The sequence below is a fragment of the Callithrix jacchus genome, chromosome 15 (genome assembly GCF_049354715.1).
Source record: "Callithrix jacchus isolate 240 chromosome 15, calJac240_pri, whole genome shotgun sequence".
Classification (NCBI taxonomy): domain Eukaryota; kingdom Metazoa; phylum Chordata; class Mammalia; order Primates; family Cebidae; genus Callithrix; species Callithrix jacchus.
Window position 1 is genome coordinate 73,236,901 of NC_133516.1, and position 13,924 is coordinate 73,250,824.

The 13,924-nt window shown below is 42.6% G+C and overlaps 2 protein-coding genes across 11 annotated transcripts in view; one reads left to right on the top strand and one right to left on the bottom strand.

Moving 5' to 3' along the window:
* The window catches only part of CFAP92 (cilia and flagella associated protein 92 (putative)), an 80,662-nt gene that overhangs the window by 60,769 nt on the left and 5,969 nt on the right, over nucleotides 1-13,924 (top strand). For all 6 annotated transcript variants that reach the window (XR_013527540.1, XM_035273831.3, XM_008982240.5 and 3 more), the window contains exon 12: nucleotides 1,431-1,728. Coding sequence is in view for 5 of the 6 variants with exons in the window: in XM_035273831.3 (XP_035129722.3) it covers nucleotides 1,431-1,728 (298 nt within the window). In the remaining variant the exon portion in view is untranslated. The remainder of the gene's footprint in view (nucleotides 1-1,430; nucleotides 1,729-13,924) is intronic.
* ACAD9 (acyl-CoA dehydrogenase family member 9) overlaps nucleotides 12,390-13,924 on the bottom strand; it is a 32,220-nt gene continuing 30,685 nt past the window's right edge. For all 5 annotated transcript variants that reach the window (XR_013527545.1, XR_013527544.1, XR_013527543.1 and 2 more), the window contains one exon: nucleotides 12,390-13,865. The gene's annotated coding sequence lies outside the window, so the exon portion shown is untranslated. The remainder of the gene's footprint in view (nucleotides 13,866-13,924) is intronic.

Here is a 13,924-nt window from a genome sequence, read left to right on the forward strand (position 1 = left end):
CTCCCCAACACCATTCCTTCCAACCCCAGTTCCAAAGGTCTGGCTCTTGGATCCTACTCACCTTTGCCGGGAGCTGCTTCCGCCCAACTGGCCTGCCTCTGCCCCCTGGCTATGGGCCTCCAAGTGTCAGAGCTGCAATGCCGCCTGGCTCGTGCTGGAGAGGCTATCCCTGCCTGTGCCAGGGTCTCGCCATTCCCTCAGCGAGCAGCTGCTGGCCCACACTGGCTCTAGGAGGGCTGTGGGCATACCAGTCCCCACTCTCAGGAGGCCACAGTTCAGAAGCAGAGATGACATAAAGAACATGGGCAGTGGGGTGCCCTGGGACCAAGTGGGGGCATGAAGGAGGGGGCTGCTTCTTTCCCCAGGGCAGGAAAGGCTGCTGTTGAGGAAGGGCTGGAGCATTTTCAGCAGGTAGATAGTTCACTCGCTGCTGGATGGGGCAGAAGTGTAAACCCTATCTTCGTATTTTTAGAGCCAACAACAGGTCTGGCCTGAGCGAGCACTCACTAGATGTATTAATGGAGGAGAAAGAAGCTGGAGAGATAGGAAGGAGAAAGAACTTGGTCAGGACTAATCTTTAATTCCATAGCCCTCAGTTTTGGCATGTGGGACAGTGCCACAGCATTTGGGAGGAGGCCAGCCCCGGTCCTGCCTGGTAGGCAACAGAAGGCAGCTGAGGGTTCTATGAAGGAAAGAGAAGAACACTTTTTAGAAAGTGCTTACTGCCTCCAAGGTAGCTGCATCCATGTGGCTTTATTTCTATCTAAAAGGTGAGAAAGCCAAATTCAGAAAGGCTAAGGCTGGGCCAGGGTCACTGGGACAGTGAGAGTTATGATAAGCACCTACTGTACAGTGGACTTCGGAGGCAGCTGAGACAGTGAGCAGTCAGCAGGCATACCTGAGCATGGGTTCTGGACCCAATGCCCACTGCACAGGCCATGGCAGAGGGAACCAAAGAGGAGGCCTTGGGGCTGAAGAGTGGGCCGGCCGTTCAGTCCCTGAGCTTTGCTGAGGACTCTCTCTAGCCTCCTCCTCCTCCTCTATTAACAGCCAGCCCCATGAGGCTCTGTGTATGATGCTCCCAGTGCGGAAGTCTCTGTGCTCCACACCCCTGATGGGCAGCCGGTAGCACTGTGCCCCGATAGGGTGTGTAGGTAGAGGGGAGGTACGGCTAAGGCCACAGGAACAGAGGAGCACTCAGAGCAAACCGTGGGAGGCTTCATCTTCTGGGGGCTGGGGAGAAGATGGAGAAGGAGGCTTTTGCCAGGAGCCCAGACTCAGCAGACTGGAATCTGAGCTCTCTAGTCACAAGCTCCAGGACCTGGGACCAGCTAGACAGCCTCTGAGTGTTCATTTCCTGCTGTAGGATGGGATGATTACACCTGTCTTGCATGGTAGAGGCTCAGTGGCATGATGGTTCTTTGTTCCAGGATCCACGACATCTGCCATAACAGCACCACCCTCCGGGACGTGACAGTGAGAGACCTGCTGCCCTCCTCTGCTATGATCAAAGACTTGAGCCAAGAGTTTGGGATGCCCCTTTCGCAAGAAGAACTCACAGATGAGAAACTGTTTACCCTACCACCTCAGCCCACCCCCAATCTTGAGGACTACAGTGGTCGGAACTCCACCCTCACCTTAGAGATCCATGCCCACCAGGAGAAGTACCTGCAGTGGCGGAGTGCCATGCTGCTGAAGAACAAAGACAAAAAGCACAGCTTCCTCCAGGTGGGCAGCCCTCCTCTCTGACTCAGGGCTCCCAAACCCCACCTGGGCACTCCAGGCACTTACTGAGAGGCACACTCATATTCCTGAGTGGGGCAGCTGCCTCTGGTCCATGCCTACACTCCTGGCCTTGGGCTACCCAGCTGGATGGGCAAGAAGTGCAGAATGTGGGGCTGAGCCATGTCAGAAACCTTAACTCCCAGTCCTAGATAACCTTGGCCTTCCTGAAAGGTGAGAAGGAATGCTATTAGGTGTGTTACCTTTACCATGGGCCCAGAGTTCATTGTAGAGAAAGAACTGTAGCACGTACGTGTGTGTGTGTGTGTGTGTGTGTGTGTGTGTGTGTGTAACATCTTGGTTAGGCTGTCAAGACACAAGTGTCATAAGATGTCCAAGCAACATAGGACACAAACTAATCTGCATGACAGAGGGAGAGAATGGGAGACTGAGAAGCTGGTGATGGGGTGGAGGATGGTGCTGTGTGGCTTGAATGGGCAAGAAGAATCTCCCTCACCCTCAACCAAAAAAACATGGAAACACAAACATCTGTGGTATTACTTGCAGTTGTCTTCCCATAGTCTGTGTGAAGGCCCTACCATCCCAATTCTCCAGTTTAAAAACAAAGTCTCCTAGAAGTTTGTAAGCTTTATATGTGTGCATTGTTTGTGAAAACCAACAAACGGACATTTTTTCTTTTCTTTTTATTGTTTGAGTCGGGGTCTCACTCCATGGCCCAGGCTAGCGTACAGTGACCTGATCACGGATCACAGCAGCCTCCAACTTCTGAACTCAAGCCGTCCTCCAGGTTTGGCCTCCTGAGTAGGCAGGCGTACGCCACCACACCTGGTTAATTTTTTTTATTTTAATTGTTATTTGTTTGTTTATTTATTTTGTAGAGATTGGGTCTTGCTTTACTGCCCAGGCTTGTCTCCAGCTCCTAGGCTCAAGGGATTCTCCTGCCTCCCAAAGTATTGGGATTACAGGTGTGAGTCACTGTGCCTGGCTGTTTTTTCCATTAGTGTTCAGCTTTTTAGCTTTTTCAAAAGACCCAGTTCTTAGATTTATCAATTCTGCTTTTTCTGTTTTTCTAATTCATTAACTTCAGCTTTTATTTTTATTATATTTTAAAACTTACACCTTTCTCCCTTTTCCTATCTTCTCAAGTTGGCTATTTCATTCACTTTAATTTCTCTTGTTTAATAAATATATATACTATAGCACTTTGGGAGGCCGAGGTGGGTAGGTTGCTTATGCTTAGGAGTTTGAGACCAGTCTGGGCAACATGGTGAGCCAAGATTATGCCATGACATCCCCTGGATGGCAGAGCGAAACCCTGTCTCAATGTGGGGCACAGTAGCTCATGCTTCTAATCCCAGCACTTTGGGAGGCTGAGGCAGGCAGATCCCTTGAGGCTAGTAATTTAAAAGCAGCCTGGCCAACATGGCAAAACTCCCATCTCTACACAAAATACAAAAATTAGCTAGGTGTGGTGGCGTGCACCTGTAATCCCAGCTACTCAGGAGGCTGAAGCAGGAGAATCACATGAACCCAGGAGGTGGAGGTTCCAGTAAGCTGAGATCATGCGGCTGCACTCCAGCACTCAGAGTGACAGAGTGAGACCATGCCTCAAAAAAAAAAGTCAAACAATGTTGAGAGTATTTACAGTCTTCCTTATCCTACCTTACAATGAATTTAGATATGTACAAGAATATATATTCATTTCATGGGTTAATATAATTTTGTTAATACTACTTAACAAGGAAGCATTTTAAATTTATTTTTATTTTTAAGACAGTCTTGCTCTGTTGCCAGGCTGGAGTGTAGTGGTGTGATCTCGGCTCACTATAGTATCTGCCTCCCAGGCTCAAGCAATTCTCCTGCCTCAGCCTTCCAAGCAGCTGGGATTACAGGCACACACCACCATGCCTGGCTAATTTTTGTATTTTTAGTAAATACAGAGTTTCGCCATGTTGCCCAGGCTGGTCTAGAACTCCTGACCTCAAGTAATCCACCTACCTCAGCCTCCCAAAGAGCTAGGATTACAGGTGTGAGCCACCACACCCAGCCACAAGTTTTTAAAGATTTTGCAATAATATGGACAATTTTATAATATCGTAGTATATAATTTATACTTGTAAATATGTAAATCATCTCTTGTAAATATGCTGAAATCACTTGTAAATATCTTTTTAAAAATCACATTCCTATTATTTAGATATGGCTACTTTAAAATGGCTTTAAATTTCCTATGTATACTATAATAATTGAAACCCAACCATAATTTTTCACATTTTTATAACTGTATTGAGATAGAATTTTCATACCATAAAATTCATCCATTGTAAGTATATATAAATCAATAGTTTTTAGTAAATGTAGTTATAACACCATCATCACAATCCAGTTTTAGAACATTTCTGCTCCCACAGAAAGTATCATGCTAGTTTACACTCAATCTCTGCTCCATTCTTAGTCCCACATAACCACCGATATGCCTTCTGTCTCTATAGATTTGCCTTGTCTCAATATTTCAGGTAAGTGGAACCATATAATTATGTAAACTTTTGCGTCTGGCTTCTTTCACTGAGCATAAAGTTCCTGAGGTTCATCCATGTTCCTGAATATATCAGCATTGTGTTCCTTTTTTATTGCTGAAAAGTATTCTATTGAATTGATATATCACATTTATTCATTCACCACTTTTTGGAACTACTATTATTTCTTGCTTGGGGCTATGATAAATATTGCTCCTATGAACATCTGCATACAAATCATTATGTGAAAATGTTTTTATTTCTCTTGGGTGGAACTTAGGAGTAGAACTGCTGGGTCATATTGGTAAATTTATATTTATGATTTTAAGGAGTTACATTGTGGGCCAGGTGCGGTGGCTCACACCTATAATCCCAGTACTTTGGGAGGCCAAGTCAGGTGGATCACCTGAGATAGGGAGTTCAAGACCAGCCTAACCAACATGGTGAAACCCCGTATCTACAAAAAAGAAAAGAAATAAATTACTTTGTGGCTGGGCACAGTGGCTCACACCTGTAATCCCAGCACTTTGGGAGGCTGAGGTGGGCAGATCATGAGGTTAGGAGTTTGAGACCATCCTGGCTAACACGGTGAAACCCCATCTGTTAAAATACCAAAAAAAAAAAATTAGCCAGATGTGGTGGCACATGCCTGTAGTCCCAGCTACTTGGGAGAGTGAGGCAGGAGAATCGCTTGAACCTGAGAGGCATGGATTGCAGTGAGCTGGGATCAAGCCACTGCACTCCAGCCTGGGCAATAGAGCAAGATTTCATCTCAAAAAAAAAAAAAAAAGAAAAAGGTAATTACATTGTAAGAAAAGCAGTTTTTACAGTGTAATTGTGCAATCTTACATCCCTACCAGCAATGCATGAGGGTTCCAGTTTCTCCACATTCATAAACACTTCTTGCCAGTCCTTTTGATTATAGCCATTCTAGTGTGTAATGGTATCTTATGATTTTAATTTGCATTGTATAATGACAGATGATGTTACATAACTTAATGTACTTATTAGGAATTCATAAAGCTTCTTAGGTATAATATATGTTTGTATCTTTTTAAATTAATTTCTTATTTTAAATTAAGACAGGGTCTTACTGTGTTACCCAGGCTGGTCTTGAACTCCTTGGGGTCCAGCAATCCTCCCACCTTGGCTTTCTGAAGTGCTGGGATTACAGTTATGAGCCACCACGCCTGGCCCTCTGGGTGTACTATTTATCCATTTTTAAATCAAGTTGTCTTTTTATTGTTGAGTTGTTATATATTCTTGATACAAGTACTTAATGAGAAATATGATTTGCAAATATTTTCTCCATATATGTGGCTTGTCTTTTGTTTCTTACCGGTGTAAGAAAAGACTTTTGAAGTATAAAAGTTCTTAATTTTGATAAATTACAATTTGTTCTTTCATCATGCTTTTGGAGTGATAGCTAAGGACTCTGCCTAAACTTACAAAGAGCATTTCATATCCTTTTTCTTACTCTTAGCTCTCACATTTAAATCTGTGAACCATTTTTTTTAAGTCCACTGTAAGGGTCTAAATTCATCTTTTTGCATATGGATATCCAGATGTCCTCACATCATTTCTTGCAAAAACTAGCTATTCCCCCATTGAACTGACTTAGCAGCTTTATCAAGAATTGACCATAAATCTAAGAGTTTGTATCTGTGTTCTAAACTATGTTCCATTAACTTACATGCCTCTCCATGTGCCAGCACCACATTGTCTTGATGACTTATAGTTAATTAGGTTGTGTATGTCCTTTAACGTTGTTCTTTTTCAAAAGTGCTTTGACTATTTGGGGCCTTTGCATTTCCACATGTATTTTATGATCAGCTTGCCGATTTCTGTAACAAATTCTGTAGGAATTTCATAGGGACTTTATTGAATCTATAGATCGATTTGGGAAAAACTGCCAACTTAACAATTTTGGGGTCGCCAATTTATGAACATGGAATGTCTTTGTTATTTAGGTCTTCAGTTTTCCTCAGCAATTTCTGTAGTTCTCAGTGTACAAGTCTTGCACTTCTTTTGTGAAATTAATGTTATGAATTGAATTACTTTTTGTATTGTTTCCATAATATAGAAATAGAATTAATTTTTTATATATTGATCTTGTATCCTACAACCTTTTGAACTGGATCATGTCATCTGTGAAGAAAAGTCATTTTCCTTTCCAATCTGGATACTCTTCCTTCCTTCCTTTACTTCTGTCTGGGCTGCCACAATCTGGGAGTCTCAAACAGGAAATTATTTCCTTACTATTCTGGAGGCTGGAACGTCCAAGATTAAGTCTGGCAAGGTGGGTTTTATTCTGAGGCCTTTTCTCTTGGCTTGTAGGTGGCCACCATCTTGCAGTGTACTCATATGATCACTTTGTTGTGTGTGAATGAAGAGAGAGAGCTCTGATGTCTTGTCTTACAAGGCCACTAACCCTATCTGATCAGGGTCCCACCTTTATGACCTCATTTAACTGTAATTACTTCCCTACTCCAAATACAGCCATGCTGGGGTTAGAGCTTCAATAGAGGAATTTGAGGGGAAGACATTCAGTCCATAACACTTCCTTTCCTTCCTCATTTCTTCCTTTTCTTTGTCCTGCCCTCTCTTTCTCCCTTTGCACTGTCTAGAATGTCCAGTATAAAGTGCAGTGTTGAAGAGGAGAGGTGAGAGCAGACATGCTTGCCTTGCTTGTGATCTTGGGGAGCAAGTATTCAGTCTTTTACCATTAAGTTGGACATTAACTGCAGATTTTTGAAAGACGCCCTTTATCAGGTTAAGAAAGTTCCCTTCTAGTATTAATTTGTTGAGAGTTCATTATGAATAGGCATTGGATATTTGTTAAATGCTTTTTCCACATTATGCATCTATTTTCACAATATACGCAGGTTTTTGTTAAATTGGGAAATTTTTAATTGTGAAAATAGATGCATTTAACAAAAAAATGCATATATGGTGAAATATGTATATAAATATATTGTGAAATAAATGCATTTTTCTTAAATGCAAATATTGTGATCATGTAGTTTTTGTCCATTAATATGGTATACAACCTTATTTCATGTTTACATGTTAAACTAGCCTTGGATTCCTGGGATCTCACTTCTTCATGTATAATCATCATGTATATGTGGCTAGATTTGGCTTCATGTTTGCTGCTCAGGTAAGGTATGCTGGTATTACATTCAGGCTTTCTGTTGTTTTTGAGATGGAATCTTGCTCTGTCGCCCAGGCTGGAGTGCAGTGGCACGATATTGGCTCACTGCATTCTCTGCCTCCGAGGTTCAAGTGATTTTCCTTGCCTCAGCCTCCTGAGTGGTTGGGACTACAAGTGTGCACCACCACGCCTGGCTAATGTTTGTATTTTTAGCGGAGACAGGTTTTCACCATGTTGGCCAGGCTGATCTCAAACTCCTGACCTCAGGTGATCAAAGCAGGTGACTCACCTACCTCAGCCTCCCAAAGTGCTGGGATTACAGGCATAACCCACCATGCCCAGGCTTTAATGTCTATCTGAATAATGTTGAGCACCTTTTCACACATGAATGGCTATTTGGATATCTCCTTTTGTAAAGTGCTTGTTCAAATATATTTTTTTTCTTCCATTTAAAATAAACCTTGGGCTGGGCGCGGTGGCTCACGCCTCTAATCCCAGCACTTTGGGAGGCCGAGGCAGGTGGATCCCAAGGTCAAGAGATCAAGACCATCCTGGTCAACATGGTGAAACCCCGTCTCTACTAAAAATATAAAAAATTAGCTGGGCATGGTAGCATATGCCTGTAATCCCAGCTACTCAGGAGGCTGAGGCAGAAGAATTGCCTGAACCCAGGAGGCGGAGGTTGAGGTGAGCCCAGATTGCGCCATTGCACTCCAGCCTGGGTAACGAGCGAAACTCCGTCTCAAAAATCAATAAATAATAAAAATAAAATAAACCTAGTTGTATTATTATTGAGACAGAATCTCACTCTGCTGCCCAGGCTGGAGTGCAGTGGCGAAATCTGGGTTCACTGCAACCTCTGCCTCCTGGGTTGAAGTGATTCTCCTGCTTCTAGTTTAGAACAGCCTCCTGAGTAGCTGGGATCACAGGTATGAGCCACTGTGCCCAGCCTAAACCTAGTTGTATTTTTCTAATTGACAGTGTTTTACTGTTATTCAAATGTGAGTTGTTAGATGTGTATCTTTTCCCAGTCTGTGATTCGTCTTTTCATTGTTTCAGTGTTGAGAAGTGCTTGTGAGTACCAATTAACTTTTCTGTGGTTAGAATTTTTGGGTATTTTTCCTGGGTTTAGAATTCTAGCGTGGCAGTTATTACAGTTTCAAGATGCATTCCATTGTCCTCTGACTTCCATTGTTTCTTTTGGTCAGCTGCCAGCCAGTCTTGTTCTTTTGAAGTTACTTTGGCTTCTCTGGCTGTTTTTGTTTTCCTTTTCTTTGGTTTTCAGCAGTTTTACTGTGATGTTCCTAGGCATGTTTTTCTTTGTATTTAACCTGCCATGGGTTTCTAGAATTTGATGAATCTGTTGCTTTTTCAAGTTTTAAATGTTCTGGGACAATATTTCTCTTCAGACATTAGTCATCTTTTCTCCCTCTCCTCCTGGGAATCCAATATTAGATATTTTCACCATGATCTGCATCTGATATTACTTATATGTCTCATACTTTTTATTTTCCTGTCTTTTTTCTCCTTTTTGTCCTTCAATCCAGTTATTTTCAACCAATCTATCTTCTGATGCAGGGGCCCCCAACCCCAGGCTGTGGACCAGTAGCAGGTCTGAGGCCTGTTAGAAACTGGGTGGCACAGCAAGAGGTGAGTGGTGGGCCAGTGAGCATTACCACCTGAGCTCTGCCTCCTATCAGATCAGTGATGACATTAGATTCTCATAGGAGTGTGAACACTATTGTGAGCTGCACATGCAAGGGTTCCAGACTGCATGTTCCTTCTAAGACTCTAACCAGGGCCTGATGATCTGAGGTGGAACAGTTTCATCTCCAAACCATGCCCACACAACACTCTCCCACTGGCCATGGAAAAACTCTTCCATGAAACCAGTCCCTGGTGCCAAAGTTTGGAGACTGCTGTTCTAAATCATTAATCTTATCCCCTGCTGTGTCCAGGCTGCAATTAAACCCATCTACTGGACTGTCATTTTAATGATGATTTCAATTCTATGATTTCCTTTTACTTTTTCTATAGGTTCCAGGTGTCTGGTGAAATTCTCATTTTCATTTATTTTGATTAATCATAATTATTTTAATGTTCCGTTTTGAGACTTGAGTCTCACTCTGCCACCCAGGCTGGAGTGCAGTAGCACTCACCATCTTGCTTCACTGCAACCTCTGCCTCTTGAGTTCAAGCAATTCTCCTGCCTCAGCCTCCCGAGTAGCTGGGATTACAGGAACTGGCCACCATACCCGGCTAATTTTTATCTATTTATTAGAAATGGTGCTTCTATTGGTTTCCATCTTTTCATCCTGTTTCCTGGCATGTCTGTTATTTTTTGTTAAGTGGAAAAGACTGTACTGAAAACTGGAGACTCTCTTGATGTCTTACTCCAGAGAGGATATAGCAGGAAACAGAGGACAGATAAATCTCCTTAATGAGTCAGGTTTGCCCTTACTCCTAAAGCACAGACTTTCTGTATTCTAAACTGGAAGCCTGGAGGTACTAGGGCCCTTCCTCCTTGGCACAATTTCCTATTTTGAAATCCAATTTTGTTTCCCTAGCAACGCAACATTTTCCTTAAAATACCTCCTTAGCCTCTGAACTTCTTAGCTGCTTTTTCTGCTTATGTTATTTCTCCTTATCCATGTGCAACTTAGTAGTAAATCCCTTGAGAGAAAACTGCACAAAGAAAATGGAACCACCATTATTTTCCTTTTCTCCAGATTCTTGGCCTCTCAAATCCTGGCTGCCTTAATTGCTCTCCAGTGATGTGAGATAGATGTCTATTTCTCTTTGTAATCCTGTCAGTTGTTTCTTAACATATTTTGAGACTATATTGCATATATATTTACAAGTTATACCTTTTTGTTGTCCTCAATATACAATATCCTTTTGTCCCTTTTGATAATTTTTAACTTGAATTATTTCAGCAGATATTAAAAATGCCACACAGCTTTTTTTTGTCTGTATTTCCTGGTGCCCTTTTGCCTAGTGTATATGCTATCTCCCTTTAGTTTTCAAACCTATCTCTTCATGTTGAAAGTTTTGTAGGTAGCATATTATTAGCTTAAAAAAAAAATCCAAGCCAGGTGCAGTGGCTCATGCCTGTAATCTCAGCACTTTGCGAGGCCGAGGCGGGTGGATCACTTGAGGTCAGGTGTTCAAGACCCGCCTGAACAAGGTGAAACCCCATCTCTACTAAAAATAAAAAATTAGCCAGGCATAGTGGTACACACCTGTAGGTGGAGGTTGCAGTGAGCCAAGATTGTGTCAATTTATTTTGCCAGGCCATTGTACTCCAGCCTGGGCAATAAGAGTGAAACTGTTAAAAAATTTTGAGATTCTTTAATTGGCAAGCTTCACACATTTACTGTAATTACTATTAGGCATTTTTGCCACTGAATCTACTTTTAAACCCTCCCTTCCTGTGTTCTTTGGATAGATCAAGGATTTTTTTCTGTGGACTTAAGTATACATTCTTTGTTCCTATGGTGGTTATCCTGAAGACCATACTGTTAGGCATTCCTACTGAATTGTTAAACTCATAATTTATATTCCCTTTGTAAGACAAATAGTACATTTATATCCCTCTTAGCTCATCTCCTACCCACACTCCACCATCCCTTTTATAGTCTCTAGAATTTCAATTCCAGGCTTTGAAACTTTACTTTTTCCTAGTCTTTTTAAGACAACTTTACTAGGATATTGGACATTACCTGCTAACCTTCAATTTACCTGAATGTTCCTCCTCCATTTTCAATTTTCTCCCAAGTTTTTTTTTTGGCAGGGGACAGGGAGGTGGGAGAGATGAAGTCTTGCTCTGTTACCCAGGCTGGAGTAGAGTGGCATGATCTTGGCTCATTGTAATCTCCACCTCCGGGTTCAAGGGATCCTGCTTCAGCTTCCCAAGTGGCTGGGACTACAGACATGCACTACCACGTCCAGCTGATTTTTGTATTTTTTAGTAGAGGCAGGGTTTCACTATATGTTGGCCAGGCTGGTCTCAAACTCCTGACCTCAGGTGATCTGCCTGCCTCAGCTTCCCAAAGTACTGGATTACAGGTGTGAGCTCCAACAGTTTTTAAAGGAGGGTTTTGTGTAAAACCTAAGGCCTTGTAAACCTAAGCATATGCCCTCACAACTAGACAGTTTGCCTGGATATCAAATTTTAGGTTGAAGATAGTTTATCTTCTTGCTGTTGCGGATCTGACGGCAAGTGATACTTTTCTCTTTTTTTTTTTTTTTGAGATGGAGTCTTGCTCTGTCACCAGTCTGGAGTGCAGTGGCGCAATCTTTGCTCACTGCAACCTCTGCCTCCTGGGTTCAAACAATTCTTCCGCCTCAGCCTCCTGAGTAGCTGGGACCACAGGCGCATGCCACCACACCCAGTTAATTTTTTTGTATTTTTAATAGAGACGGGGTTTCATCATGTTGGCCAGAATGGTCTCGATCTCTTGACCTCGTGATCCGTCCACCTTGGCCTCCCAAAGTGTTGGGATTTCAGGCATAAGCCACCGCGCCTGGCCAATACTTTTTTCTCTATTGGTGGCCCACACTTTTACTCTGGAAGTTTTGAGAGTTTATCTTTGTATTTGTTTTCTTTCTTTTTTTTTTTAGATGGAGTTTCTCTGTTGTTACCCAGACTGGAGTGCAATGGCACGAACTCAGCTCATCACAACCCCCGCCTTCTGGGTTCAAGCAATTCTCCTGCCTCAGCCTCCTGAGTAGCTGGGACTACAGGCGCGCACCACCATGCCCAGCTAACCTTTGTATTTTTAGTAGAGACAGGGTTTCACCTTGTTGACCAGGATGGTCTCGATCTCTTGACCTGGTGATCCACCCACCTCGGCCTCCCAAAGTGCTGGGATTATAGGTGTGAGCCACTGCGCCCGGCCTGTATTTTTCTTAAATCCCACTAATAGCATATCCAGGCTTGTAAGTTTTGTCATTCCTAACATTATTTTTTCAAATTTTCTTCAAATATTCTTTCTTTCCCACTCTTTTGGGACTTCTGTTATTTGGATGTTATTTCCATCCTCTATAGTCAGTTTCTAATTTTATCTTTTTATACAGTACTGCTTTCTGAAAGTGTATCTCAAGTGGATCTTTCAGTTCATTCATTCATTTCCCAACAGTACCACTTCTGCAGTATCTCATTCTTGTCTTCTGTTTCAACTATTTCACACGCAATACTTTTAGTCTTACTTTGGCTTCGCACTGCTATCTTCATTCTTATTGTAATTTCTTACGTTAAATTCTTAGCCCATGTTTTCCAATAATTTAGCTTCAGTTCAGTCTGTGGCTCTTGCCTCTCTCTGCACGTACTTCTCCAGCATCTAGTTACTTTTGCTCTGAGTCCAAACTCTCCTGCAGGTATCACCCCTTGGCAGACAAGCTCAGGCATCCAGAACAACTATAGACACTGTTTGCTTTCCCTCTAACAAGTATTAGGTCAAAGTTTCAACTCCAAATTATTAAGAGTAGCATGGAAAGAATCTGTCACCTTAGGTTGCAATTCGCCAATTCTAGGATTTAGGAGCAAGGAACCTCTAGGAATGGCAGACTGAAAAACTCAGATCTGATACCCCAACTAAGGACTACTAGAAAAACTGGACACATCATGAAATATTGAAGTTCCATGTGGGCCATGACAGGATTCTTGCTCTATGTAGCATCCTTATTATAATCTTCTCAAAGGTGCTCCAAAGTCTGAGTTTTGTCCCCATCCAGTGACCCTAGACCTGTCTTTGCCTTGTATCCCTGTTGCCTGGACAGTCTGTTCTTTCATGTGTGTGAATTGCAGATTTTGTCCTCCCCCTGATTATTTGCATTCTTGTGCAGACATTCCTCAAAGATTCAAAAGTCAAGCCACTGTAGTTGAACTAAGGTCACCACCTTGTGCTAAGAAATTTTGTAAAGTTAAGATGGTATTGCGCTGAAGGTTACTATGAAATACGCATATGAAACACTGTGCAGTGCCCATCAATTTAGAGTGGAAACTTCCCAGTTCTCCCTTGTTTTGGGTCCTGGGCACTGTCCCCCCAGCCTTCAGTGTTGCCTTTTATCTCCTTCCACATTTCTATTTTCATTAACAAAGGAAGCCAATGATCATCTCATGTCTCTCTGACCAGGGAAGAGTTATCATTTCCAAACTGGGCCTGCTGGAGAGAATGAGGGTCATACTCCCCAGGCACACTTGACAGTCAACCACAATCAAGGATGGTGGTCCTTGCTGCTTTAGGTTGTAATATCCCCGTCCACACCATGAAAGCCTTTCCGACTTCTGACCACACGAGCCATAAACTGTCTTTCTCAGCAGCTGGTTGGGAGATGAGTGGCCAGATGATGTGTGTTCCAGTTACAGTGCCCTCAGGGGTATCAATCTGTTGGTCCTCTGAATTCTTTTGGGTAGCTGAGGTTGGACTGGTTGGCCCTTTGGCCTGGTTCTGTAATATAATAGCACAAGTATTGAAGAATCAATCAATACCTGCACCAGGGCTATGTC